Source organism: Euphorbia lathyris, chromosome 8 (assembly GCF_963576675.1).
Source record: "Euphorbia lathyris chromosome 8, ddEupLath1.1, whole genome shotgun sequence".
Classification (NCBI taxonomy): domain Eukaryota; kingdom Viridiplantae; phylum Streptophyta; class Magnoliopsida; order Malpighiales; family Euphorbiaceae; genus Euphorbia; species Euphorbia lathyris.
In genome coordinates, this window is record NC_088917.1 from 72636619 (window position 1) to 72664060 (window position 27442).

The 27442-nt window shown below is 35.3% G+C and overlaps 1 protein-coding gene across 2 annotated transcripts; it reads left to right on the forward strand.

Moving 5' to 3' along the window:
* The first annotated feature begins 409 nt into the window (after positions 1 to 409).
* LOC136202525 (uncharacterized) lies at positions 410 to 27442 on the forward strand. 2 transcript variants are annotated; one of them, XM_065993206.1, is made up of 42 exons: positions 410 to 608; positions 1837 to 1912; positions 3072 to 3152; positions 3228 to 3308; positions 3944 to 4020; positions 4151 to 4205; positions 4304 to 4352; positions 4576 to 4713; positions 6925 to 7003; positions 7717 to 7795; positions 7875 to 7921; positions 8048 to 8242; positions 8767 to 8842; positions 9516 to 9596; positions 9668 to 9748; positions 10304 to 10380; positions 10456 to 10510; positions 10596 to 10644; positions 10756 to 10893; positions 12533 to 12614; positions 12750 to 12828; positions 15614 to 15660; positions 15768 to 15979; positions 16223 to 16310; positions 16475 to 16594; positions 16693 to 16811; positions 16892 to 16964; positions 17047 to 17166; positions 17751 to 17819; positions 17918 to 18088; positions 18180 to 18227; positions 22345 to 22486; positions 22708 to 22805; positions 23648 to 23792; positions 23883 to 23971; positions 24041 to 24151; positions 24282 to 24356; positions 24915 to 24980; positions 25115 to 25303; positions 25386 to 25496; positions 26251 to 26331; positions 27113 to 27442. In XM_065993206.1, exons 1-42 carry the CDS (start codon positions 492 to 494, stop codon positions 27290 to 27292), a joined length of 4146 nt encoding a protein of 1381 aa, XP_065849278.1. In that variant the 5' UTR covers positions 410 to 491; the 3' UTR covers positions 27293 to 27442. The 2 variants fall into 2 exon arrangements, with proteins under 2 accessions (XP_065849278.1, XP_065849277.1); XM_065993205.1 differs by having other exon boundaries at positions 24041 to 24145; positions 24276 to 24356.

Consider the following 27442-nt stretch of genomic DNA (forward strand, 5'->3'; position numbering starts at 1 on the left):
TTGAATATATATATCCAAATCTGGTAAATATTCAGTTTGGTCCTCCATCTTTATATAATCTTTTAAAAATTACTTTAAACTTTTAATTTACACTTAAAATCATCGAATTAATTCCAAATTTAAAGTATTATTTTTTAATTAAAACTTTCAATATGCAAAAATTCGAACTCGAAATCTATCTTAAACAATTTAAGAGGTGAGTATTAATTGGTTAAATATATGAAATTTTTTTTTAAAAGGTAAACTAAATGAAAGGGAGAAAAGGAAACCAAGAAGGTAACGTGGCAAAATCGGCTTTGGTTGAGTGCATATCCCAAAAAACGTTTTAATATGAGATTTCCTAGTCAGCAGTAGGACCCACAAATGGGGAGTTTGCAGATTCTTTGTTATGTTATACATGGTCGTCTTCTTCCTCATTCATCTCTGAGAAAGAGAGTTCTTCAATCTTCACTGTTAATAAAATTAAACACCAACTGTATTGGACTCCCGAAATGGCGTCTGAAGGAATTCATTCTACTTCTTCTGTCGGATTTATGGGATTGGATCACTTGAGCTTGGAAATGGCGGCTTCTCTCCTTCGCTCTGGCTACAAAGTCAAGGCTTTCGAGGTTTTCATTTTATTTTACTTCCATATTGTTCGTAATTGCGATTAATACTTGTAAAATCCTTGTCTACTGAGCCCAAATCGAATTCTTTGGGATTCTGAAGTTGTCTTTGTTGCTGAGAAAACATGCATTTCCTTTCATCTTTTTGATTGAAATGTTGCAGTGATTCTTTTTTTTTGCAATTCAATTTCCTTTTGCTTTTTTATCACTTCATAAGACTGGGAATATGCATTGGATATATTGTGTTGGAATTGTAATAGAGTCATTCTATTGTATAAGTTTTTCTTTCTCTATGCTTATTATGATGTCTGTAGCTTATTATGCAAAGAATGTCCTTTTTTTTTCAGAAAATTTAATAAGAATGTCCCTTTTTTTCCAGAAAAGTTAAATTTTCGGCCTGAATGGTAACATTTTAGGTGAAAATTGTTGGTGACGAAGCTGTAAATTGTTAATGTAAGGAAAGAAAGGAAACTTTAGACCCCGGCTTGATGTTTTCATGCCGCTCTACTGGACTGGGAACCAGTGGCCGCGGTTTCAGTAGCGTTTGGAGCTATTATGTTGCACGGACACTTCTAGTTAGTAGTGTTTCTGTGTTTCATGTCCGTGTCCATTTTCGTTTGTAGGCTATTTTATGAAGGTTATGTTTTAGAAATAACGTTTCCGTGTCCGTTTGTGTGTACATGTCCGTTTCCATCTCCTTGTCCGTGTAACATAAGTTTGGAGTATCCAGATCCATTGCCTCATATCTACTTTTCTTTGGAATTTGGATAGCACTAAAAGTAGCTGTTAGCCGGCCATGTAATCTAATTTATTTTGCTAGGTCTTTGTTTATATGAAATGAAAGACATTTTTCGACAAAAACACCTTCTACTACTATTAGTCATGATGCTATATCTTATCAACAAAAGCATAGTGCATCTATGCAGCCATTATAGTTGTGTACACTTAATTTGTGATTTAGTTAAAGCACCATTTAGCATTTTTGAAGTCTCCTCATAGTGTATCAAAGATTTGTAATTGTACACTGCCAATTTATACTTGAGCTCAAACACTTCTTATAGGATGAGTTTTGCATTATGCAACTATCATTTGTATATCATTTTCTATAAGATGATTAACGGATAGTTAAGTTAAATGGAGGGAGGAAAACTCATAATGAAGCTCAACTACTACTTACTGTATTAATTTGAGTGAATAGTGATGTTTAACTACCACTACCTCATTTTTGTAGATAGAGAGAGTTCTGCTCAGTGAGTTTTTAACTATGGGTGGAACCGAGTCCAGCAGTCCAGCTGATGTTGGAGAAGGTAAAATATCTAATGCTTGCATGTCATTCTATTGTTAAATATTTATTTTTATAGTTAAGCTATGCAGGAGAGGGCGAGCCTTGGCTCAACGGTAAACGTTGTTGTCGTGTGACCGAGAGGTCATGGGTTCGAGTCTTAGGAGCGGCCTCTTGACAAAAAAAATTGGCAGGGGAAGGCTTGCCCCCGCCCTTTATAGTTAATCTATGCAGGATTCCTCTTTTTTCAGCAACTATAATTCCAACATATGTTATAACGTTGTCTGTAATTAATGCAACATTATTTTTTATTTGTCGTTTAATTGGTTTTCGCTTAAGCAAGATCCTGCTTATTGTTTGGTGCTTCTATCTGATGCCTTCTGGTTTTCTACATCCTTTGTTTTTTGTAGAAGCCATAGAACTAAGTCATTGTTTAGGTCACAATTTTGGTTACAGTTTTGTGCAATAGAGGAATGGTCAATGCTTGCCACTTTTTTTTTTTCTTTCCTGTAAAAGTTAGAGAATACATTTGTCAAAAGATAAGAAGGTGATCTTCTACTATAAAGCTCACTTTCAATAAGTAAAAATTATGAAAGAGTAAGAGAATTATTTATGAAAAGATAAGGAAATTGTAGTTGTAACAAATCAGTACATCATATTGAATCCCTAATCAATATAGAATAAACAAAATGTTTTCACAACAAATGCTGCATCGAAGCCAAAATTTACTCGCGTCTAAGGCATCTATGTGTGCTCTACTTCATTTTTTAATTGTATTATTCTTAATGCTATCAAATTATTTCATGTAGTATAACTTTTGGAAAGGTTCCAGCATATGCAAAAATAGTGACTGGAGATGTACAAGATATGGCGGAAGCTTAACATGAAGTAGATTGCAAAAATATGCAATTTAAAAGCCACATTACACCAGTGACGGCCAAAAAATAGCTGTTACATATACATTAGTGATGCAAACAGCTTTGCATGTAAATAGGTGGTTAAAGGAACACAAGTATTTGAGAAACAACTAAATGTTGACCTCTAAAGTTCCACATTATGTGAATTTACATCTGAGTGAATAAACATTGAAATGATGCAGAACATGCAAATTGGCTGTTTTGAACTGTTCCAATAACTGTTATTTATTTAGTTATTTATAATTGGGTTCTATATCTGGTGTGCAGATGTTGCAGCTTTGATTGTTTTAATTTCTCATGTGGATCAAATCAATGATGTAATATTTGGTCAACAGGGCATCTTGAAAGGTCTGTGTAAAGTTGTCTTTGATACATTATGTTAGTTTTATTCTTGTTTATATTTTGTATTACGTTGGTATGTAGGTTTGCAGAAAGGAGCAACCATCATCTTGCGCTCGACTATTCTGCCAAGGCATATCCAAAATCTAGAGAAACGTCTTGCTGGTAATTTATTTGTTAATGTTGTCTTACTCATATAGTAACAGCTTCAAAGGAAAGTGTCTCAAACTTTAATTTCTTAAATTAGGTTTCAGTGACTACTTTATTGAGATGTTTGATTCTTTATTTCTCTGCTTTATTTATCTCTGACTGCAAATTATATTTGCCTGCTGCATATATTACAGTTTCCATGTGTATACAACCTTAGAAATCTGAAATCAAATTATGAACGCCCACTTCATTTTATAAAAATGCATCCTTAACTTTAGTAAAAAATCTGGATGATAGCTCCATAAGCGCCCACATATGGAACATTATATACTACTCTAGGGTTCAGGTATCAAGGTGCTAGCAGGAGTCGTCAATAATGAGTATTCAATTCTTCATCGCATCCTCAAGCATCTCTTTTTGTGCTTGAATTTTTCATATCCTATAAGCATGAAAAGGACTGTTGATCTATGGAGTTATTTATCCGCAATCATAAGATTATTTATCATTTATCAACTGAAACTTGGTATTGAAACATCGGTTGTTCCTTTTTATACTAATAATTTCATCATTGTATTTTTTCTCACTATTTTAAAAATAATAATAAAATCATTGGAAAAGATAAAAAAATTGCATGTTTGTTTATCTTGCAGAGGATGGTGTTATAGCTCATTTAGTAGATGCATATGTATCAAAGGGAGTGTCTGAGGTTTTAAATGGAAAAATCATGGTAACTTTTGTCTCTTACGTCCTGCCATGGTTATCTTTATTTTCTTTGCTTGCTAATGGGTGGAAAATCGCAGTTTGTCATTTCCTTGATGGCTTGAAGGATCCTGACTATTTTTTTCTTCATTATCTAGATTACTTCCTCTGGGCCATCAGAAGCCATTGCTAAGGCACATCCTGTTCTCTCAGGTAATCTTATAGTTTATGATTATCCTATAATGGCAATTAGCATCATACCTTATTTTGTTTGCATATTCTAAATCAAATTCTTATTGTTTGTTTGATAGCAATGTCGGAAAAGCTATACATTTTTGAAGGTGAAGTTGGTGCTGCAAGGTTCGCTTGCTTTTCTTTTTGCAATCTTCTTATCACGATTATGTTACGCGTTTTCCTTCGTTATAGGTGTTTTTACGTTATTGTTTCTTGAAGCAACACGAGTTTTTGAAGGGGACTAATTTATATAGGAGATGTATAAAAAATATTGTTTGGTATTAAGTTCCTCTTACTTAAAAATTTAAGAAAAAAGTATGTAGTCTAAGATTTTGTTTTTTGTTTACAGTAAAACTAAAATGGTCAATGAGTTGCTTGAGGGCATTCATCTTCTTGCTTCAGTGGAGGCTATTTCACTTGGTTCGCAAGCTGGAGTTCATCCATGGATAGTCTATGACATCATTTCCAATGCTGCTGGAAATTCATGGTGAGAGCATTATGCTATTCTCTTCTACACGCAAATATTTTTGGTGCTTCGATGTTCAAGTAAAAGCATCCATGAAAATATCCAAAATTGATCTTGTAAATGTAATGCAGAGCAGAGAAAACTAAGCTTAACTTAAGCTAGCTATGAAAAATTCTGTTGAGATCTCGATATCCAAATATCAATTCTTTACTCTTAATAATTACAAAACCATATAGATATTTATGGACCGATAAATTATCTTACTACTAGTAGGATTAAGAATTCCAAATGAGGAAAATTCTTAACCAATGTTAAATAGGATAGGAAGAATGCGACTTTCAAAATAGTCATACTAAGAAAAGAAATTCCTAAATGATAATAAACTTAAATTCTTTAAAAGGTAGTAAACCTAAACTTTCAAAATAGAAACTGCACATGAAAAATTGAATCAATAACATCAATTGCAGGATTAAGATTAACAAAATCATATAGATATTTATGGACTGATAACTTATCTGAATACTAATTAAGAATCCCAAATTAGGAAAATCCTTAATCGATTTTAAATAGGATAGGAAGAATGCATCTGCATTCCTTAAAAGGTAGTAAACCTTAACTTCCAAAATAGAAATTGAACATGAAAAACTGAATCCAGGTTAGACCAAAATACTATGTAAACTTAGTTCTTATTGATTTCATCAAAATTCTTTAGTGGGTTACAGCTAGCTCACATGTATTGGGTGAAGCTGTTATTATTTGGTGATTGTTGTTAACTTGTTATTATTTCAATAGAGTTCCATTGCTGGTTGTCACTGTATAGTTGAAATAGTTTCTATATCATTGTTTTTGATTATTTATTTTCTATTTCAAAAAGAGAAACCATTTAGCTTAAATTTAGATCTCTTCAAGAAATGTCCAACAAACATAAAACATACCATAACAAAGTTGAAACAAAACTCACATCCACTCTCTCTCTCTCTCTGCACATACACACACACAAACATAGGTTTTGAGTAACCAATAGCATCTATAGACCATATAGCATATGAGTCAAGAGCTTTTGCCTCTTATCACTTTTATGTTAATCTTTATAAGTAATCAGAATAAAAGATGGCTGTTAAACTAATGTTTTATTAATCTTCGTACTTGCAATAGATTGTTGACTCACTCCAATTAGGATTATGTATCACATGAAGGATAGGAAAATGGTAACTTTTATATGCGTAGAGAGGTGGAAGATTAGGATTTTTTGCAGATTTTGAAGACTAAAGTAACAACATCAGCTTTTCTGTCTTTCTGCAATTTGACTGTTACTGCATGTATGATAATTGGAGAATTTCATAGGAACATTTTTGGGGTTAATTTTGATGTAACATGTGAGCTTCTCTGAGTGATATTGACTATAATTTCACATTCCACTCGTTCTATCAAAGACCATATCATTCTTCGTCACTCTATGAAAAGGGAGTTGTTTCTATAAGGAACTAGCTGTAAAAAAATGTTATTGAATGCTAATAATATTGACATATAAATGCCATTTTCATTATGCAGTAACATTATAACTAATTCCAGTTAACAGAACGGTTTTGCTGCTTTTTCCTACCTTAGGTTGTCTCAGGGAAATGTTTTATTAACAGATTTATCTGTTAAATACTTGAGATCTGTAATTTTCATATGCTCAATAAGTCAGGATGTCACTTCATGCAGGGTTCATACATAGCTCTCATGCTTTAACTTCAGAAAACTGCAAACTTATAAATTCTTGGTCTACTTGGCAAAAAATTTGGATAGCAGTTTCTTCACACTACTGCCGTATAACTTATAAGCTTCCATTTCATCGATGTCTAAAATTGTCATTTTCGTCATCATTTTTTTTCCATTGCCACCTCCATAATCATCATCTGCTGCCTGCCATGATCATATCCCTTATTCCTTTTTAAAAAATGAAATAAAATTTTGGATGTGTTTTTTTTTTCTTTTCACATTTCAGTGCTGATATAATTCAGGAATTGAACGATAGCATTACAAGTTTGGTAGGAAATCTCTACAAATTAAGCTAATATATTGATCATATGACAATTATTATCATTAAATCATTCTCATTACTTCTTTTGCTCACTTTTTTATTTTGATGGCTACTTCTGATGTAATAGTTCTCAATCTTCTCTGCTCTTTTTAATTCCTCATCTGTTTTTATGGGTTTGTGAATCAGGATTTATTTTGTGAATGCAGGGTTTTCAAGAATCATGTGCCTCAACTATTGAGAGGCAATGATATGCCTCATTTTCTCAGTCAATTGGTCCAAGATTTAGTAAGATACATTGCCACATATGCTTTTAAGTTTTGTTGCACTCAATACTTGATATTTTGAGCTTATGCATGCTTTGGGTTGCTACGGCATTGTGATTTCTTTTGCTGAAATGAATGGTTTTCAAAAGCTAAACTTTTACTTGCCTGTAATTTGGGTGACTGAAGTATAGGAGGTGCCAATGTGTTTGGGCCCTTGAAAACTATATTTTCTACTTGGTTCTTTGATTTGGTGTTGAATTGAATAGTAGGATAAGTTGCTTGTCTCCGGTCCTCAATATATAATTTTTTTCTTAAATAAAATATTGGTCAATCTCATATGCTCTGTTTTATCACGCTGAATTGGCAATTAATCTGGTTATAAAACATTACATTGATGTAAATTGATTTAATATGTAGAGGTTTTCATGTAAATTCTTGAATTTAATCATCTTTTTCATTTAAATATTAGCATGCCAATATCCCAATATCTTTCATATAATTTGGCTTGAATCCACATGATCGAGTTGAAGTTTCTACATATAGCTAATGAAAACTTTACTTTTGGCTAGATTTTGACCTGAAGACCTTACAGAAATTCCATGAATTTTTTATTTAGTTTACTATGTTTAAAATGCTTTTGAGAAATAAATGGATTAAGTTTGCATTTTTTAGTCATAATTTTTCATTCCATTTTATTATGACATTAACTGGATCACGGAATATTTCAACTTTTAGGGTGCCGTTGTGGATATGGCCAAATCGCTTATATTTCCTGTTCCACTTTTAGCTGTTGCTCATCAACAACTTATTCTTGGTAAAGCCACAATCTTTTGTGCTAATTGTTGAATTAATACAATCACTAAGTCCTTGGTTGGTAAATGTTTCCTTTGCAGGGTCTACATATGCTCGTGGAGATGGTGATAATACAACATTGGTCAAGGTTGCTCCTCCCATCTTTTACCCTGTTTCTTTTTGAAATTTTGAATTGCCCTTCATCTGTTTTACAAAGAAAAATCATCTTACCAGCTGCTTTTGCTAATATGTATACTGTACAACTCTCTTTCAGATTTGGGAAGAAGTATTTAGAGTCAAAATTGAAGATGCTGCCAGTGCAGAGGCGTACAACCCTGTAGAGCTGGCACACCAAATTACTTCAAGATCTGCTGCTGTTAAACGAATTGGTTTCATTGGTCTTGGAGCAATGGGATTTGGCATGGCAACTCACTTGCTGAAATCAAATTTCTGCGTAATTGGTTTTGATGTAAATTCTCAAACTCTTGTTATATGCTGCTGAAGGAGAAAATTTAATCTCGAGGCTAGATAAAAGGACAAGCATTATTACTTTTCCTTTTATAATAGTCAGAATTTTTACATATTATCTTTATACGCAGTCTACTATAGATAAAAATTTAGAAAATGGTGATTTATATGCCTATTTTACAGGGTTCATATATCATCATCATTCCTACTACAGGAACTGATTTTCCTTGGGTTCATTGGACTTAAGATAATGGATGCATTCATGTGCTTGTTTGAACTATCAGAATCCTGCCAGCTATTACCAATGGCCTAAGAAGTCTAATATACTGCAAGTTTTTTTTAGAAGTGCACATGTGCATTTCACATGTCAATTTTTATATTTATACACATAAGTGTATCTTTGCCTCAGTTTTTGCAGTTCATGGAATTTTTTTTCTCACTCTTGTAATAGTTTTTTATGTGTTTAATTGGAAGCTCAAATAGCTTTTGCTTATTTGTACTGAATGTATCTTTCTTGGGTGTCAGGTATATAAACCAACTCTAACTCGATTTGCTGATGCTGGTGGCTTGATTGGATATTCTCCAGCAGAAGTGTCTAAAGGTGAGTCAAGGCAAAAAAACAAGTCTTTACTTTGGCAAGTATCACATGTATTCCCTGAACATCCAACAGTTTCCTTTGGGTGTTTACATATACTAATTATAAAGCAAAAGTTGGTAAAAATGCGATCAGAGGAATCATTTGTTCTCTCAAAAAAAAAAAAAAAAAATTTGAGGGTCAGGAATTTAATTCAGCTAGAATATTTAAGAGTGAACAAGACTGCGTGTGGGACTGTGTCATGCATTTAAAGAAGTTGTAGCTTCGGTAACCATGTTACTTTGTATTAATCAACAACTGGCATTATAATTGCTTGTGGATGTCCCAATCAGATGACCTCTGGGATTGTTTTAGTGTACGATGTGAACTTTATTTTACTGTGTCCGAGTAATTGATGTTTCGAATTCAAGCATCTTCAAATGAAATAGATGTCCTCGTCCAAATTTGCTCACATTTTTTATCTGCTGATATTAATGGACAAAACAATCTTCTCTAATTTCATGTCTCTTTCTAAGACATCTTTGCATTATTATGATTCTTCATCTTTATATGTATAATTGATATTGTAATCCTATTAGCAGGGAAACTTTGTTCTTGTAAATAGGTAGAATTTCGTTACAGAGTTGTGATTTAGTTATTTCTTGACAGGTGATATTTTGTGTTATATTTTCCTCTACAGATGTTGATGTACTTGTTCTCATGGTCACAAATGAAGCTCAAGCTGAGAGTGTATTATATGGAGATCAGGGCGCAGTTTCAGGTACTATCCACAGCACAACATCTATGTTTTGGCAGATTTCACTGACTTCGTTTCATGCTCACTTTTTTCAGCACTTTCACCTGGATCTTCTATTATCCTTTCATCCACTGTATCTCCTGGATTTGTGGCCCAACTGGAGCGACGTTTGCAAAGTATGTTCTACATTTATTATCTGTTTTTTAGATAGCTATTCACTGCAGTGTAGTTATGTTGCAATTTGCTAAGCATGTAGTTCTATTCTGTATATTCTTTCTTATTTCGCCTCTTTTCTTTTATTGGAAAAAAAATCTTTTTTTTTGATGCTATGTCTAGTATGCTTGTTCTAAGCAGGTGAAAGACTACATATTAACATGATCAAATATTCCAGTTAAAAATTTCATCATATTTATCATGCTATTTTCACATTAGAATTAATTACCCGATGTTGTTTGATCCCTACCGAGAGTAGCTCTCTGAACATTTTAGCATTGAAGTGATGAGATGTATGCTAATGTGATGTCTTTGAATATCATTGAACACTGAGGGCGCAATGTATAGGTCACACTATGTGACTTCCAGAAAGTAAGCTGACAAATAAACTATTAATAATTGTTCTTACTAAACCATATTACTTTTTGTTTTACGATGTGCTTTGCTCAGGTTACACGTGATATGCTTTTTTTTCCATTTTCTAAGTTCTAATCTAATGCCATAATAAAATGTCATAGTTGCGAGCAAAGATTTGAAATTGGTGGATGCTCCTGTTTCTGGTGGTGTTAAGAGGGCTGCAGATGGAACACTTACGGTCTGGGATTAACACCTTTACTTAAAATATCGGTTTTGGTAATTGTATTCTAACAGAAATTTGATACATATTCAGATAATAGCTTCTGGTGCTGATGAAGCTCTCAGATCTGCTGGTTCAATCCTCTCAGGTAATATACTTGTACAATTTCTAGTTTCCTGTATTCAGTTTGTGAAATTTATATGACTATTATCCTGATTTTTAATGATGCACAGCATTAAGCGAGAAGCTCTATGTCATCAAAGGAGGTTGTGGAGCTGGAAGGTATTTTCACATCATTGTATGAACTAGGAAATCACATTAAATTTGTAGTTAGATTTATGATCGCAGGTCTCAGTTTTAAGATTTTTGTGCTTTTGAAACATCATTTTTCAGTGGTGTGAAGATGATCAATCAGTTGCTTGCTGGCGTTCACATTGCTGCAGCAGCTGAGGCAATGGCATTTGGAGCTCGATTAGGTCTCAATACAAGAGTGCTTTTTGATTTCATTACAAATAGTGGGGGGACATCCTGGTTTGTGCCATGATCACTGAAATCCTCATTTTTTCTTTTTCTGTGGTTGATCTGATTTGTTTAGCTGATTATAGGAAAACCTTGAATGAATTTCTTTTATTATATATGTGTGTGTGCATTATTTGATACATTTTGATACATTTTCTTCATAAGAATGGCTGGTAAAGTCAAAATGAATTGCAATTGCAAAAGATTGAAAGGGAGTCAAAGAGAGAGTGAGGATAAAAGAAGAGGGTGGGAACCTACTGGTTGTGGCTTAGTTGGTGTTAGAGATAATAATAAAAGCTATTCTTGGGCCTTAACTATCAGCTTAAGCTTTTAGTTCAATTGGTTCCTTGACGTGGTATCAGAGCCCCTTAGACCAAGTGGTCGAATCCTCACAACCATATTTGTTGATAAAATTTCAACATATGGTAAGATGGGCTTGTGCTAGAGATAATAATAAAAGCTATTCTTTGGCCTTAACTATTGGCTTAAGCTTTTAGTTCAATTGGTTCCTTGACAGTTGGCTACTAAGTTTGTGGGAAGAGATATTAGGTGCCATCCCAAGAAACACATCCGTAGGGAGGGGTAAGGATTCTTACCTGTGACTGAGCCCCTGCACAAGAGTATCTCATTGAGGATACCTGTGGTTAACACAAAAGAAAAAGGGTGGGAGGTGTGGAGCTTGGAGGTTGGAAAGAAATCTAGTATGGTAGCTGGAGGTCCTTAATTTGCACCTGACATTTTTGGTGTGCTTATTTTGGTTACATTTTTATTTTTATCTATGAATCTTCTTATTTATTTATTTTTTTTCCTTTTCATTTGTTTGAAAAAAAAAATCTTTTCTGCTCATGAATCTCAAAGTTTTAGATGTATTTTACCAGACATGAACTTTATCAACATTTTTCTCTCAAAATTCTGTCATGTTTCAAAGGACTAAATATCAATTTGTTCCATAAAGTGTGAAAAAGACCAGTTTGTTTCATTGACTCACTCATTATTGTTTGTATTTGTTCATTGGCTCGAGAAAATCATGTGTTAGTATTTTTTTCCCCTTGAACAACCTAGTTAGACTATAAATGGACAAGTCAATGGACTGAGTTGATAGTTTATCACTTACGGATCGAATACACATCCCGTAAACCAAATTGGCATTTAATCCTATTCTAAAATATAGTCAAAAGGAGTAGGATTTCTTAGAAACGATAAGTAAAACTAGATAGTTCTCGTCTTTTGGGTAGATGATGGTGTTCATTTGCAGGCCAATTGGGTATGTTTATTTTTACGAGAACCGGAATCTACAATGAAAGGAACCAGAACCTGAAGTTGCAGATTCATGCCATAAAAAATGCTTAATTTAACACTTCCAGTTCACAAAATTCCTCCTGTGATTTTATGATTTCGTAAGAGCATATAATATAGTGCCTTTTTTCATAAAGAAATGAGAAACAATGATATTTATTTTTTCCAGGCAGATAAAATGATTTGACAAAAAAGAATTACTTCTTCCTAAGCAGCCACAAATGATAAACAGTCAAAAAACCATTACCACCAAATGTTCTCAATTTTACTCTATATTGTTTAACTAAGCCTCTATGATTATTTTTGGACAGCTGTCAGATTTTTGACTTACAATATGTAGTTGTTACTTTTGCAGGATGTTTGAGAATCGTGTTCCACACATGTTGGACAATGACTACACCCCATACTCTGCACTTGATATCTTTGTGAAGGATCTGGTCTGATTGATTCTTATTCTCTGTTTTGTTTCAATTTAGAAAAGATTTTATAATTCCTGATTCTTGTTAAAACAGTTTCTATACTAGTTAAATATTCATGATTAAACTATTAAAAGAGTTTCTCAACATTTTTAGGGCATTGTTTCTCGAGAATGCTCCATTCGCAAGGTTCCACTCCTTATTTCAACTGTTGCACACCAACTTTTCCTGGCAGGTCTAGTAGCCTTCTTCGTGGCTCATATTTTTCCAGTCTTCTTTTTCTATATTTTTTCTTTTTCTTTGTCTGCGTGGCTCTTTTTTAGTTGCACTTCATGTGACTTTGGCAGGCTGAAGCCAGTGGTTAGTTTTGAGCTTTCATTAGCCAGAAAGAAAATGAGCTACTAGATAGTATATCTAGTGGAACACGTTAGGAATGGTCACATATTGACTACTGAGTCTAGAGTGGCTACTTTCATTATCTTAGATTAGTTTTTGCTAGAGGGTAAAATTGATATGGTTTCACTATATTTGAAAATCAATTTTGATTTAGTATAAAAAAGTAGATACTAACGTTTTGAAGAGATGGATCTTTTAGGTGTGCTTGAGAGAGTTTTTGTGTCCCCATTATTTATTGGAGTTATTTTTCAGTGTCTCGTTGTTTTTCCTTGCAGTGTTTTTCACCTAAATTGCATGTCTCTTTATAGCTTTATTTTATCCTCATATTTTTCTATTTATACTTATACAAATCAATTCGTTATCAATTTCATTTACATGACGGGTAAATTACATACGTGGTGTACAACCTTTACCCCAAATCACACTTTGGTGTACAACCAAAATTTTGTCACACTAAACCGTACGAACTTCAGGTAACCTCCCACTATGCCACGTCAGCATTTTTAATTATAGAATTAAAAAAATAAGAGCCACTCTTTAGAAAATGACTAAAATACCCTCATCTTCTTCCTTCAACCCCTTTCCCCATTTCTCTCTTCTTCTTCCTCCAAACTCTCAAAAACCTCAACTTCCCCAAATTCTCTATCAATGGAGCTTGTTCATCGATTACTACTAATCTCCCTATCAATTTTAATAATCATTCTTCCAAATTCAGACAATGTACACGGAAGATTTCATTATCATAAACCTAAAAACCAGTCATGTTCTCGTTCTTCTGATGAATCTCAATCCCCAATTCCTTCAACCCTTGCTTAATTTAATCCTTCTCCTCCTCCGACGAATCCTTCGATTCCTTCTGACCCGTACCCGAATGATCCTGGAAATTCGAATCGTCGTCGGAGTGTGTTTTCGATGTTACATCGTATGGCGCTGTCGGCGACGGAGAAACTGACGACACCACCGCATTTGTTGCCGCCTGGAAAGAAGCTTATAGTGTTGAATCTGTAGTTGTTCTTGAGTAAGAAGAAGGTGAAGGGACTCTTCTGTCATGTTCTCTGTGTGACTCTAGTCTCTTTTACCCCGCATCACACGCCTCTCTTTCTCGTCTCACCTTTTTCTTTCTATTTCCTGAATTTTCACTTCCCCCCTTTCACTTTCTCTCTCACCCATTTCAATTTGTTTCAATATTTCCTTCCAATTTCTGTTTTTGTTTCTATTTTGTTTTCTTAATCTGTGTTTGTTCAAGGTTACGCGATCTCTCCGTTTTGAAGAGAAATTCGAATCAGAGATTGATTGTTTCTCAGTTCAGATTCTCTTTCTATTGTTGAACCTGTGCTGTGCTTGCACAATTCCAGCAACAGAGACTGATTTGTTTGTGATTGGAAATGGGAAGGTAAGGTCACTGTTATTCCCATTTGGTTGCACCGAGATAATTGAGCAAGACGGTCCTCATAAAGTTTTTTGGGTCCCATTTTTGTTTTATTTTATAATTGAAAAATGATGATGTAGCACAGTTCACCATCGTTGACCGGTCATAAAAACCGGTTGTACACTTTAGTGGGAGGTCACCTAAAGTTCGTACGGTTTAGTGTGACAAAATTTTGGTTGTACACCAAAGTGTGATTTGGGGTAAAGGTTGTACACCACGTATGTAATTTACCCTTTACATGACCTAACAAGTTCACCATATAGGTTATAACTAACTTTTTCCTTCTAATAATAATACCCCTACATGTAACCAACAGAACCCAGGTTCTCCTCCTAGCCCTGCTGCTCTCTTTTCTACTTTCCTATGTAGACCCTCATTTGCTTAGGCCCAGATGTATTATGAATCCGAAATGTCTCCATTTGTGGCCCATTCTCTATATACTTCTCAAGACAGCTAATAAATTCTATTGGGTGAAGCAGTAACTTGATTCTCATTGGTAAACATTAAGTTAGAGATCAAAGCTCATCCACTAGCCTTTGGTCTAGTGGTATTACCTTAAACTAGTTAAGGTAGGGGGTCATGGGTTCAATCTCCATGACTTGCCAAAAAAATTCCCCCTCCCAACTATATAATAGAAAAAGAGTTCAAAGGTCCAAAATATAGGGTAGGGAGCAACTTATTGTCATCATTGAGCAATTTTTGTAAAAGCGTACCAGCTCAAAAAGATTCTTGTTAGTAACTCCATGTTGGTAGAAAGCATATCATGCTAAAAATGTCAAAACTTTGACATTTCCAGATGGAGATTTGTAAAAGTTGATTGCTGACTAGATCCAATTTCTATATTTGTAAGATACTAACCCCAAATTTTGAGCAATTTTCAGATGCTAGTTATTATTTCCAGTGACCCAAGATAATGAAAAAGCAATTAAAACTTTTCCAAAATATTATCAATTGTATTTGTGTTGCTTTCACGAATTATGAAAAATAAACAATACCATGGACATGGAGAAGATTGTTTTTGTAACAGTATGATGTTAGGAAAAGCATTTGACTGTCGTGCATATGATAAATGGCCCATGCTTTTCCACAATATAATTCTCATGCACTTAATTATCTACTCAAGTCAGTTTCTTTATATTTTTTTATTCCATATGGATTTTCGTGTACATGAGACTTAAGCTTCATTATTGAGCAGGCTCTGCTGCTGGCTGGGGTAGGCAAGACGATGCTGGTGTAGTTAAGGTATGGGATATTAGCTATATATAATGTATCATTATGTTAATTAATATAAGTGATTGGAATTGAACAGTTGCTTGCTATAATGATAACAACTTTTAATATTTGTATAGGTGTATGAGACACTTACAGGTGTTAGGGTTGAAGGAAAACTTCCCATTCTTAAGAAAGAAACTATTTTGCAATCTCTTCCATCTGAGTGGCCTGTGGATCCCACTGACGATATCCGTAGACTGTGTCAGAGCAATTCTAAGACATTGGTTGTTCTGGATGATGATCCAACTGGAACTCAAACTGTTCATGACATTGAAGTATTGACAGAATGGTATCTTCCTTTTGTTATATAACTGCTTCACAAAATGGATGTGTAAATAATATGAGATAGACTTACTATTATAATATTCTAAAACTTTGAAGCAAGTTGTTCAATTGCCATCACTTGTTATATATTCTTAGTTCTTAAAACCCTTCCCTATAAATTAAAAACCCTTTACACTTTGATATTTACACATCAGACTTCTTTCTCTTATTTTTTGCAACTATTAACTTTTTTTTCTTCTCATTTCAGGAGTGTTGAATCACTAGTTCTGCAGTTCAGGAAGAAACCTACATGCTTTTTCATTCTGACTAACTCTAGGGCTTTAAGTTCTGAGAAGGTAAATAGTTTTTTCCCAATATAAGCCTTATTCAATTCTTAAAGTTTGTTTCTTACCAGCAAAGGTAAATAATTTGTTGGTTAAGAATTCACACTTGTCTTCGAGGTGGTAAACTTTGATCAAAGGAAACTTGTGGTTTTGAGCAAATGGTTGATTGTTTACAGGCCAGTGCGCTGATAAAAGATATCACTCAGAACCTCACTAGTGCAGCTAAATTGGTTGAGAAGACTGAATATACTGTGGTTTTGAGAGGTGATTCAACACTACGAGGTCATTTTCCAGAGGCAAGCACTGAAGCCCTCAAGTAGTGTTATAATTGTTAAGAACACCTTGAAAACTTATATTAACCAAAGCTTGAAAAAAGAATACACGATTTGTGTAGGAAGCTGATGCTGTTGTTTCGGTACTTGGTGAGGTCGACGCATGGATCATCTGTCCCTTTTTTCTTCAAGGAGGCCGTTACACTATCAAAGATGTACACTATGTTGCAGATTCTGACCGGTATTGGTTCCATTTTTAAATCATAATTTTGTTGATCGAATTCCTGCGTTTTAACATGAAGAAGACAACTGTATCTGTAGGCTTTTCCCAGCAGGAGACACAGAGTTTGCCAAAGATGCTTCTTTTGGCTATAAATCTTCCAATCTTAGAGAGGTCTACCCTTTCTCATTATGATATTTAGTTGAAAGAATGTTGATTTGGTTAGTGATTTTTGTGATTTCTTATGAAACTTTAGTGGGTCGAAGAGAAGACAAAAGGCCGTATTCAAGCTAATACTGTTGCATCTATATCCATCGAACTTCTAAGGAAAGGTGGACCAAATGCTGTTTGTGAGCTTCTTTGCAGCTTGAAGAAGGTATAGATAATTGGCACTGTGTGCGTCAAATATCTTGTTGAGGCAATATTTTTGTACCTCTTATCTTGTTGTCAAATATTTTGTGCTCTCTTTATGTTTATGCTTGTTTAGTTCCCTCCCTCAATTTGATTACACTTTTGATGCCATAACGCGGCAACTTGGTTTGACCATAAGCGTCCTATTCAAGATAGTGTGGATACTAGTGCTAGTCTTATATTTATATTATACTTGTCCCTACTGTGATTGTGCAGTCTTATGAAATTTATTCGACATGGTTCAAATATCAATGATGAAAAGGAGAGGCTGTTTGACTCGTTAACGAAAAGCATCTTCATTTCACATTTCACATTTTTCTTTTTGTTATATGTTTCATCTTCCTTGCCCCCATTCCTTAAAGTATTTGGTTGACTTTTAGATTATTCTGGAAAAAAATGAAATATCTATTCCATGAGTTTAATATAATTAAAAGTGCAACATCCGAGGTTTTCTAATTATGTTTACTTTATGTGAAGTGAAAACCATGTCTTTATGAATTTGCTCTTTTGCCTAGACTTTGATGCTTTTGTTTTTATTTGCTGAACCAGGGGTCAACATGTATAGTCAATGCAGCAAGTGAAAGAGACATGGCTGTTTTTGCTGCTGGAATGATCCAGGCAAAACTTTCTTATATATATAATTTTTCTTAATTACTCGTCATTTTAGTCTAAATTAGTGAAGAAATTTGTAATTTTTTATCTTCCATATTGAGCAGGCAGAATTGAAGGGCAAGTCGTTCTTATGCCGGACTGCTGCTAGTTTTGTTTCTTCGCGAATTGGAATTATTCCTAAAGCTCCCATACTGCCTAAAGATCTAGGAATAAACAAATACCTGAGAGGTGGACTCATAGTTGTGGGATCATATGTTCCCAAAACAACCAAACAGGTGGAATGAGTCGACTGTGCTTTCGTTGTTTCATCATAGTTCATTGATAATGACACCCTGTGATTGACATTTCTTGAGTCATGATTCACAGGTTGAAGAACTTAAAATACAATGTGGCAACATTTTAAGAATTATTGAGGTGATCCAGATGCATATTCTCTCTCTTTGTTATTGTTTTGTGTGTTAATTTCGGCTACACAATGCAATTACTAATGTGAGTCGTTGTTTTTCTATCTCGAACTGATGTGCTGATGTTGACTGTGGGTCAACAAGTCAGCATGGCTGTGGGTCAATAAGTCAGCATGGTCTTGCTGTGTTAATACAAGTCAGCATGGTCTTGCTGTGTTAATACAAGTCAGCATGGTCTTACTGTGTTAATACATTTTGAGTAAGGGTTTTTTGGGTATTTCACAATCTTGTAAAACCTATGTTATAAAGGTTGTAGGTTGGGAATTAGTTTACAACTTAACGAAATCATTTGTATACACTGTGGATATACTGATTTGGGAAAGCAAAGCTTCTAGAGCGAGGGATTGGGAAACACGAGAGTTTCTTGAGAGGAAACGATTTCCGAATCTTGTTGTAATCTCCATTGATTAGTGAAGTAGCTGGATGTAGGCATTTAAGCCGAACCATGGTAAATTCTGTGTGTATTCTTTTGATTGTTGCTTCAAGATCCAATCTGCGATCTTTGAAGTTCGTTGTCTGTGTGGTTGATTAATCGTTCGAAGTATAGTATTGTTCACAATTGGTATCAGAGCTAATCAAGACAGATTAATGGGCTTCACGAAGATCGAGATCGAGCGCTTCAACGGCAAGGGTGACTTTGCGCTATGGAGACAGAGGATGAAAGCAATCTTGGTCCAGATGAAGGTTGCGAAGGCTCTGAAGGGCGAGAAGGAACTTCCGGCGACAATGACGAAGGAGGAGAAAGAAGATCTTCTTGAATTGGCTTACAGTACGATCGTCTTGTATCTCGGGGACAAGGTGCTTAGAGAAGTCTCAAAGGAAACCTCAGCTGCTGGGGTTTGGCTCAAGCTTGAACAGTTGTACATGACGAAGACGCTCACCAATCGAGTTTATCTGAAAGGAAGACTTTTCGGCTTCAAGATGAACGAGGACAAGCCAGTCGAAGACTATCTTGATGATTTCTCAAAGATCATAATTGACCTAGAGAACATAGAGGTAAAGATTGAAGACGAAGATCAGGCCATAATGATCTTGAATTCTTTACCCCATTCTTTCAGTCACTTCGTTGAAACAATGAAGTACGCAAGAGAAACACTAAGCCTGGAAGAAGTTCTTATGGCTCTAAAGTCAAAGCAGATTGAGGCCAGCACCAACACTGAAGCTGCGGAAGGTTTGCTTGTTCGTGGAAGGTCTGAGAAAAAGGACTCTCACAAGCCAAAGAACAAGAACGGAAAAAGGTCCAAGACTCCATCCTCAAGCAATAAAGAAAGCAAAGTCTACAAGTGTTTCCATTGCCATAAAGGACATTTCAGAAAAAATTGTCCTGAGAGGAAGAAGAGTCAAGGCCAACCTCAAGATCAGGGCGAAGCCGCCGTAGTAGAAGAAGGGTATGAGAGCGCTGAAGTTCTCGCTGTCTCTGATAAAGATCCAAACACCGACTGGATCCTGGACAGCGGGTGTACTTTCCATATGACTCCCAACAGGACGTGGTTTGAAGAATTTCAAGAAGAAGGTGGGAGGGTTCTTCTAGGCAACAATATGTTGTGCAAGGTACTGGGTCAAGGCTCCATCAGGCTGAAGATGTTCGATGGCCAAGAAAGGATTATGTCCGGTGTGAGGTATGTGCCAGAACTGAAAAGAAATTTAATTTCTTTGGGCACGCTTGATAAACAAGGATACAATTATAGAGCCGAAGGGGGTATCATAAGAATAGCTAGAGGATCCTTAGTTGTTATGAAAGGTACCATGAGTAATGGCCTGTACACTCTCTTAGGTAGTACTGTGTTAGTCTCTGCAGCAAATCTCACCGAGTCTAAGACAGATAGAACCACTCTTTGGCACCTCAGACTAGGTCACGTGAGTGAAGTAGGTTTACATGAACTTAAGAAACAGGGCTGTTTTGGTAAAGATCACATAGGAAAAATAGATTTCTGTGAGAACTGTGTCTTAGGGAAGTCTAGTAAAGTCAAGTTTCCTAAGTCAGCAACCCATAGAACCTAGGACATTCTTGAATACATTCACTCTGACCTATGGGGGCCAATAAGAACCAAGTCTCATGGTGGGAGGACCTATTTTATGACCCTCATCGATGATTACTCTAGAAGTGTATGGGTTTATATTCTGGCTCACAAGAATGAAGCCTTGCAAACGTTCAAGGATTGGAAGGTGCTTGTGGAAAATCAAACAGGAAAGAAAATCAAAAGGTTGAGAACAGACAATGGTTTGGAGTTTCTTGACAAAGATTTCATCACTTTGTGCAAGAAGTCGGGTATAACCAAGCATCACACTGTTCCTGGAACCCCACAGCAGAATGGCCTAGCAGAGAGGTATAATAGGACTATCCTAGAGAGAGTTAGGTGCATGTTAATCCAATCCAGTCTCCCTAAGTCTTTCTGGGCTGAAGCAGTGCAAACTGCGTGTTACCTAATCAATAGGTGCCCATCATCTGCTATAGGTTTTAAAACACCTATGCAAATGTGGTCAGATCACCTAGAGGATTATGAAAAACTTAGAGTGTTTGGTTGTTCGGCTTTTGCACACGTTAGACAGGAAAAACTAGAACCTCGGGCTCTAAGATGTGTTTTTATAGGCTACCCTATAGGAGTCAAGGGTTATAAGTTGTGGTGCCTAGAACCTGGTTATAAGAAATCCATAGTGAGCAGGAATGTAGTGTTCAATGAGATGGATTTCCCTTATCAGAAAAACCATGAGAAAACTCAGTTAGAACCGAGTATCCCCGAATCCATTCAAAATCTTGAGAGCATTAAGAATGAGGTGGAGTTTGAAGAAAATAGTGAAAACACCTGTCAAACCGAACAAGAAGTGAGTGACAGTAATCCTACTGAATCCAGTCAAAGCTATAGACTTGTTAGAGACCGTGAAAGAAGAGTCCCTAGGGCCCCGGTTAGATATGGTTTTGAGGACCTTGTACCTTATGCCTTTAGCGTTGCCAAGGAAGTACAAGAATCTGAACCTGTAACCTATAGGGAAGCTGTGAATTCGTCTGACAAGGAACAATGGCTTAATGCAATGAAGGATGAGATAAAATCTCTTGACAAAAATGAGACTTGGATTTTGGTGGATAAACCTCATGATAAGAAGTTGGTCGGGTCAAGGTGGGTGTTTAAAAGAAAAGAAGGGATACCCGGTGTAGAGAAACCTAGGTTTAAAGCTAGGTTAGTTGCCAAAGGGTTTACACAACAGGAAGGTATAGACTTTAATGAAATCTATTCACCGGTTGTTAAACATAGGTCTATTAGGATGATTCTCTCTCTTGTAGCTCGTTTTGACCTAGAGTTAGAACAGTTAGATGTTAAAACAACTTTTCTTCATGGAAACCTAGATGAGGTCATATATATGCAACAACCAGAGGGATTTGAAATAGGAGATAAAGATCGGCGGGTGGTCAATGGTCCTTGAACGTATTTTCTTCACTAGTCGATGGGGTGGTCAGAAAGACAAGGTGGAGATTGTGAGTCGTTGTTTTTCTATCTCGAGCTGATGTGCTGATGTTGACTGTGGGTCAACAAGTCAGCATGGCTGTGGGTCAACAAGTCAGCATGGTCTTGCTGTGTTAATACAAGTCAGCATGGTCTTACTGTGTTAATACATTTTGAGTAAGGGTTTTTTGGGTATTTCACAATCTTGTAAAACCTATGTTATAAAGGTTGTAGGTTGGGAATTAGTTTACAACTTAACGAAATCATTTGTATACACTGTGGATATACTGATTTGGGAAAGCAAAGCTTCTAGAGCGAGGGATTGGGAAACACGAGAGTTTCTTGAGAGGAAACGATTTCCGAATCTTGTTGTAATCTCCATTGATTAGTGAAGTAGCTGGATGTAGGCATTTAAGCCGAACCAAGGTAAATTCTGTGTGTATTCTTTTGATTGTTGCTTCAAGATTCAATCTGCGATCTTTGGAGTTCGTTGTCTGTGTGGTTGATTAATCGTTCGAATTATAGTATTGTTCACAACTAATTATGTTGTATTTTGATGGTTCCTTGCCAATGGAAGCTTTTATTGTTAGTCTCAGGGTTTGGGATTTCCTTGTTTCTTTTGACCAGGTTTCTGTTAATAAACTTGCCATGAAGTCTCTTGAAGAGAGGGAGGATGAAATTAAAAGAGCAGCTGAGATGGCAGATCTTTTTCTTGGGGCTGGCAAGGACACTCTAGTAATGACTAGTCGTGAACTCATCACCGGAAAAAGTAAGTAGAATAATTCTTCCTTTCTTCTGTTTGTATTTTGCATGCAAGATCTGGTGGTGATTTTTGATTAGGTTAACATAAACATTTCCATGAGCTGTATGTTTTTGCTATGAATAAAATAAGCTGACAGTCTAAATAATAATCTGTAGAAAGGAAGACCTTTTCCTCAAACTCTGTCATCTAATGTCCTTCTCTTATTTATTTAAAATTTTGTCCACCAGCTCCTTCTGAGAGTTTGGAAATCAATTTTAAAGTGAGCTCTGCATTAGTGGAAATTGTGCAGAGGATAACAACAAGACCTCGGTATATTCTAGCAAAGGTATGCTTGATTGTTGAAATGAGCAAGTTTTATTTCTTTCAGTTACGCTTTAATCAACATTTCCTTCTTCATTTCTTACTCTCTTCTTTTCCCATTGTTATACGGTTGATTATCGTTTTGATGTTGTATTTATATGTTTAAGACTTCCAACACTATGTTTGTCCTCTCTTCACAAATTCCAACAATGTAACCTAAATTAAGCTACTTGACCAAAACCTCTTAGTTCAATTTCATTTCTATCCAGCAGTTGAGAGTTTACCTTTTATTTTTTGGAGCTCAGATGTTGCTCACGTTAAACATTTATGGTTATACTACTAGGATATTTTATGTTGCGCCATCTTTCACTATTTTGATTTTCAGATTATGAATGTAACAAGCCTCTCTCTATGAATTTCTTTTATATCTGCATGAAATAAATCTCTATTTGTTACATGCATACATATAATATACACAAGTCGGAACATATTAAGGGTCCTCGAATAGGATCCCGTCACAGGTCTTTGGGATCACCTAAACACCCTTAATTCTGATTTTATTGAAAATTCATGATTAATTTATTGAATATGGTCCTCCTTATAAATAGACCAGGATCCTAAATTCATAAGAATTCTTATTTAGAAAATCTCCCAAACAATCATTTAATGAGATTCCTAAATAATAGAACTCCTAAACAGTGAAAATTCCTAAAAGAATAGAACTTCTAAACCATAGAATATTAAATAATTGAACTTCCTAAATAAGATCCAAACCCTAATATCCGTGACAAAATAGCACCTTTTCTTTCTGCAGTATTCTGGATCATTTACCTGCTTTCTTTTCTGTTCTTTTCTTTTTGGTTTTAGGGTGGAATAACCTCATCAGACCTTGCTACAAAAGCTCTAGAAGCAAAATGTGCCAAGATAGCAGGGCAAGCTCTGGCTGGTGTTCCTCTGTGGTTGCTAGGTCCTGAAAGTAGGCATCCAGAAGTTCCCTATATTGTTTTCCCTGGTAAATGAATTCTTATGTTATTTTCTAACTCTCTTTCATTTTCTTCATATGTTGGAAATTGGATCACTAACTTGTGAAATTGCTTGCCAGGTAATGTTGGTGACACTAAAGCATTGGCAGAAGTAGTGAAATCATGGTCTCGTCCTTCTAAACGTTCATCAACAAAAGAGCTTCTTCAGGTAAGGAATATAAACTGAATTGTGTCTATCTCTGTTTTTCCAGATGATAACAATTTCTTTCTTAAAAAGAATGCAGAAAATGGTGGATATGCTGTTGGAGCATTCAATGTTTATAATTTGGAAGGAGCTGAAGCTGTTGTTGCTGCAGCAGAGGAAGAAAATAGCCCTGCCATTCTACAGGTCTGAATGAAAATGAGGAATTTTTAGCAGTTTATCTTGGCTAATACATACTTCAAAATTTTCGACTCAGCTATGAGTTTCAGATACTTGTAAATCATTACATCACAACCACTATCTGCTCTACCTACAGATACATCCGGGTGCCTTGAAGCAAGGAGGAATTCCCTTGGTTTCTTGTTGTGTTGCTGCTGCTGAACACGCTAGTGTAAGTGGAAGTTTGCGTTTAAGAAAATTAAATAAAGGATTCAAGAGCATAAGAAAGTAATCTTATATCCATCGTCCAGCTTAGTCATTCATAACACACCTGATACTGGTCCTGTGGTTTTAAACTATTTGAGCTGGAGTGAATTATGATATTTGCTTTAGATTCAGTGTTTAATGAAGCCATTATCTCCGTATCCAGAGTTAAAAAGAATCATTGAGAAGTTGACGGGCTTAGGAGATAGACATTAATATGCAATTTGAAAGTTGTGTCATTGGTTACAATTAGATGTAATCAAATTCCTCACTTGATTTAGAGTATGTGTCTGAGAGAAACAGATGTTCACTCGTGCTGAAGTGTTAAACCATTACAATAGACATTCTCATCATTAGGATCCTATTGTTACGAATATTACTGTAGGAATTTGGGATCTTATACGGTGAAAAGGTAGGATCCTGCATGTAAATGATTATCATATGGCTCTTAACTTGTCTGGCAACATGTTGATTTTGCAAAATGTATCTGATATAAAAGATAAATGATTAGTCTTGCATTTTGCAGGTTCCTATCACTGTTCACTTTGATCACGGTGCTTCCAAGCAAGAACTAGTGGAAGCTCTTGACTTGGTAAGAACCTTCCTGTTTCCCTGAAATCTGTATAAAGTGTGTTCAACCACAACGTGATCTTAATATTGACAACTTCACCCTTTTACATCATAAATATATTACTGAATTTGTTTTCAATGGATCCAATATGCCAGGGGTTTGATTCAGTGATGGTAGATGGTTCACATCTTCCTTTCAAAGATAATGTATCATACACAAAGCTTATTACCTCCTTGGCCCACTCAAAAAATATGCTGGTAGAAGCAGAACTAGGGAGATTGTCTGGAACCGAAGATGACTTGACTGTAGAGGATTACGAAGCAAAGCTGACTGATGTTAATCAGGTTATTATACTTCCTAATTGAATAATGATACTCATGTGTCTGATATGAATTAGTAATACAATGGGCTTAATTTGAACCTCAGGCTGAAGAATTCATTGATGAAGCTAGAATAGATGCTTTAGCCGTGTGCATCGGAAATGTACATGGGAAGTACCCTGCTAGTGGTCCAAACCTCAGGCTTGATCTGCTCAAGGTACTATTCATACACCAACTATTTGCCTATGCATTAAGAACGGGTCCTATTTTGAATAGTGCGTTAGATTTCATCTTGTCGATCAAAGACAACACGGTTTCTCTTGTTTGAGAGCCAACAAAAGCTGAATGTTTTTTTCGAATGAAACAAAAGCTGAATGTTATTTAGTCTCTGTACTGTTGGTAGACATTTTGCGCTGGCACGTGGTCAAATCTTTCTCTCCAATTGTTTAACAGTGTGTATGATACACTGAACAAAACTGTCTGTCAAGAGCGGATTTTTCTGCCATGGCCAAATTTTGCAAAAAACTGAAGTATAAAGGCTAAATGTCCCAAATATTAAAGTACAAGGGCCAAAATAACAAATTGTGTCGAGTATAGTGGTTAAGTTTTGGCTTTTTTCATTTGAGAACCTGTGCTGCGATTGCCATCACATAATATATGTTTAAATGTAGTTTATATTTGAAATTTTCTTGAATTCTTTACATCGGTAATTGATGTTCCGTAAACACAAGTAACAGCAATAAGGCTGTTTATTATTGTTCTGAAATCATCATCATCATCGATAAGGTTAAATTAGTTACTATTCGGAGTGCTGTCAAAATTAACGACGTAAATATGCTTCCATTATGCTAGAGTCCATTTTAATTTTAACAAAAACTAGTTTCACAAGTGATAACTTGCTACTTCTATTTGTCGTTCCGATTATATTGAACTACCAATGTATAATACTTCATATTTCTCACTATCTTCAGGATTTGCATGCCTTAAGTTCAAAGAAAGGTGTTTTTCTGGTGCTGCATGGTGCTTCAGGAGTTCCAGAAGAACTTGTCAAGGTACTGTTCCTCAATTTTATTCAAGATTTTATTATGTACATACTCCAGAAAACAAGGTTTAGAAGCTGAAAGGCAAAGGCTACCTGCGCAGTGTATCAGTTTGTTTCTGGTACTTCAATTTGGTACTTTTAGAACTTTTTGTAAAATTTTGGCTCTTGACAGAAAATTTGACCCTAGAGAGAATTACTTTCACTGTGTATTCTGCACACCGTTACACGTTTTAAGAAAATCTTTTGACCATGCGACGGCGTGTGGAATACGCTGCTATTGTCTGTCAAGTGCAAAATTTTCTGTCAAAAATGAGATTTTATGAAAAATTATAGCAGAAGGGCCCAAAAATTAAAGTACATGAACTAGAATGACAAATTAGGCGAATTACCAAGACTAAATTTTAACTTTTTCCGAGGGTAAAATACATTTATGGCCCCTAAACTTCATTTCGTGATATAAAAGTCCTTGAACTTTACACTATTGTAACTTTAAAGTTCAAATCAAAGAAATCGTTAAAAAAATTAACGAAATGATGACCTGAACAAGTTTGACTACATTTTTTTTAATCCATGTCACCGTAAATTATAGTCAAATACATATTTCCAGGTCATCGTTTAAAATTTTAACGTATTTTCTTTGATTTTGACTTTAATGTCACAATAATGTAAAGTTCAACGATTTCTACATCACGCGAATTTGAACTTTATTCCGAAGTTGAAAAGAATACTAGTTGGTGAATGCAACAGAGGCAGAAACATTATAATGATGTTCCTGATAATGGTGTAAGCAGGCTTGCATAGAACACGGTGTAAGGAAATTCAATGTGAACACTGAGGTGAGGAAAGCTTACATGGATTCATTAAGCAATCCACAGAAAGATCTGGTCAATGTTATGGCTTCTGCAAAGGAAGCTATGAAAGCTGTGATTGCAGAAAAGATGCGTTTATTCGGTTCTGCGGGAAAAGCATGATTTTCTTCTTCCTGCACTTTGTAAGGAAATTCTGAACTAAATCTTTTTCTAGTTCCCCCATTGAAACTAAATTTTAGTAAATACTTATAATCATTTTAAATAATTATGAGTTATATAATAAGCCTGCAATCATGTTTTTTTTATGATAAA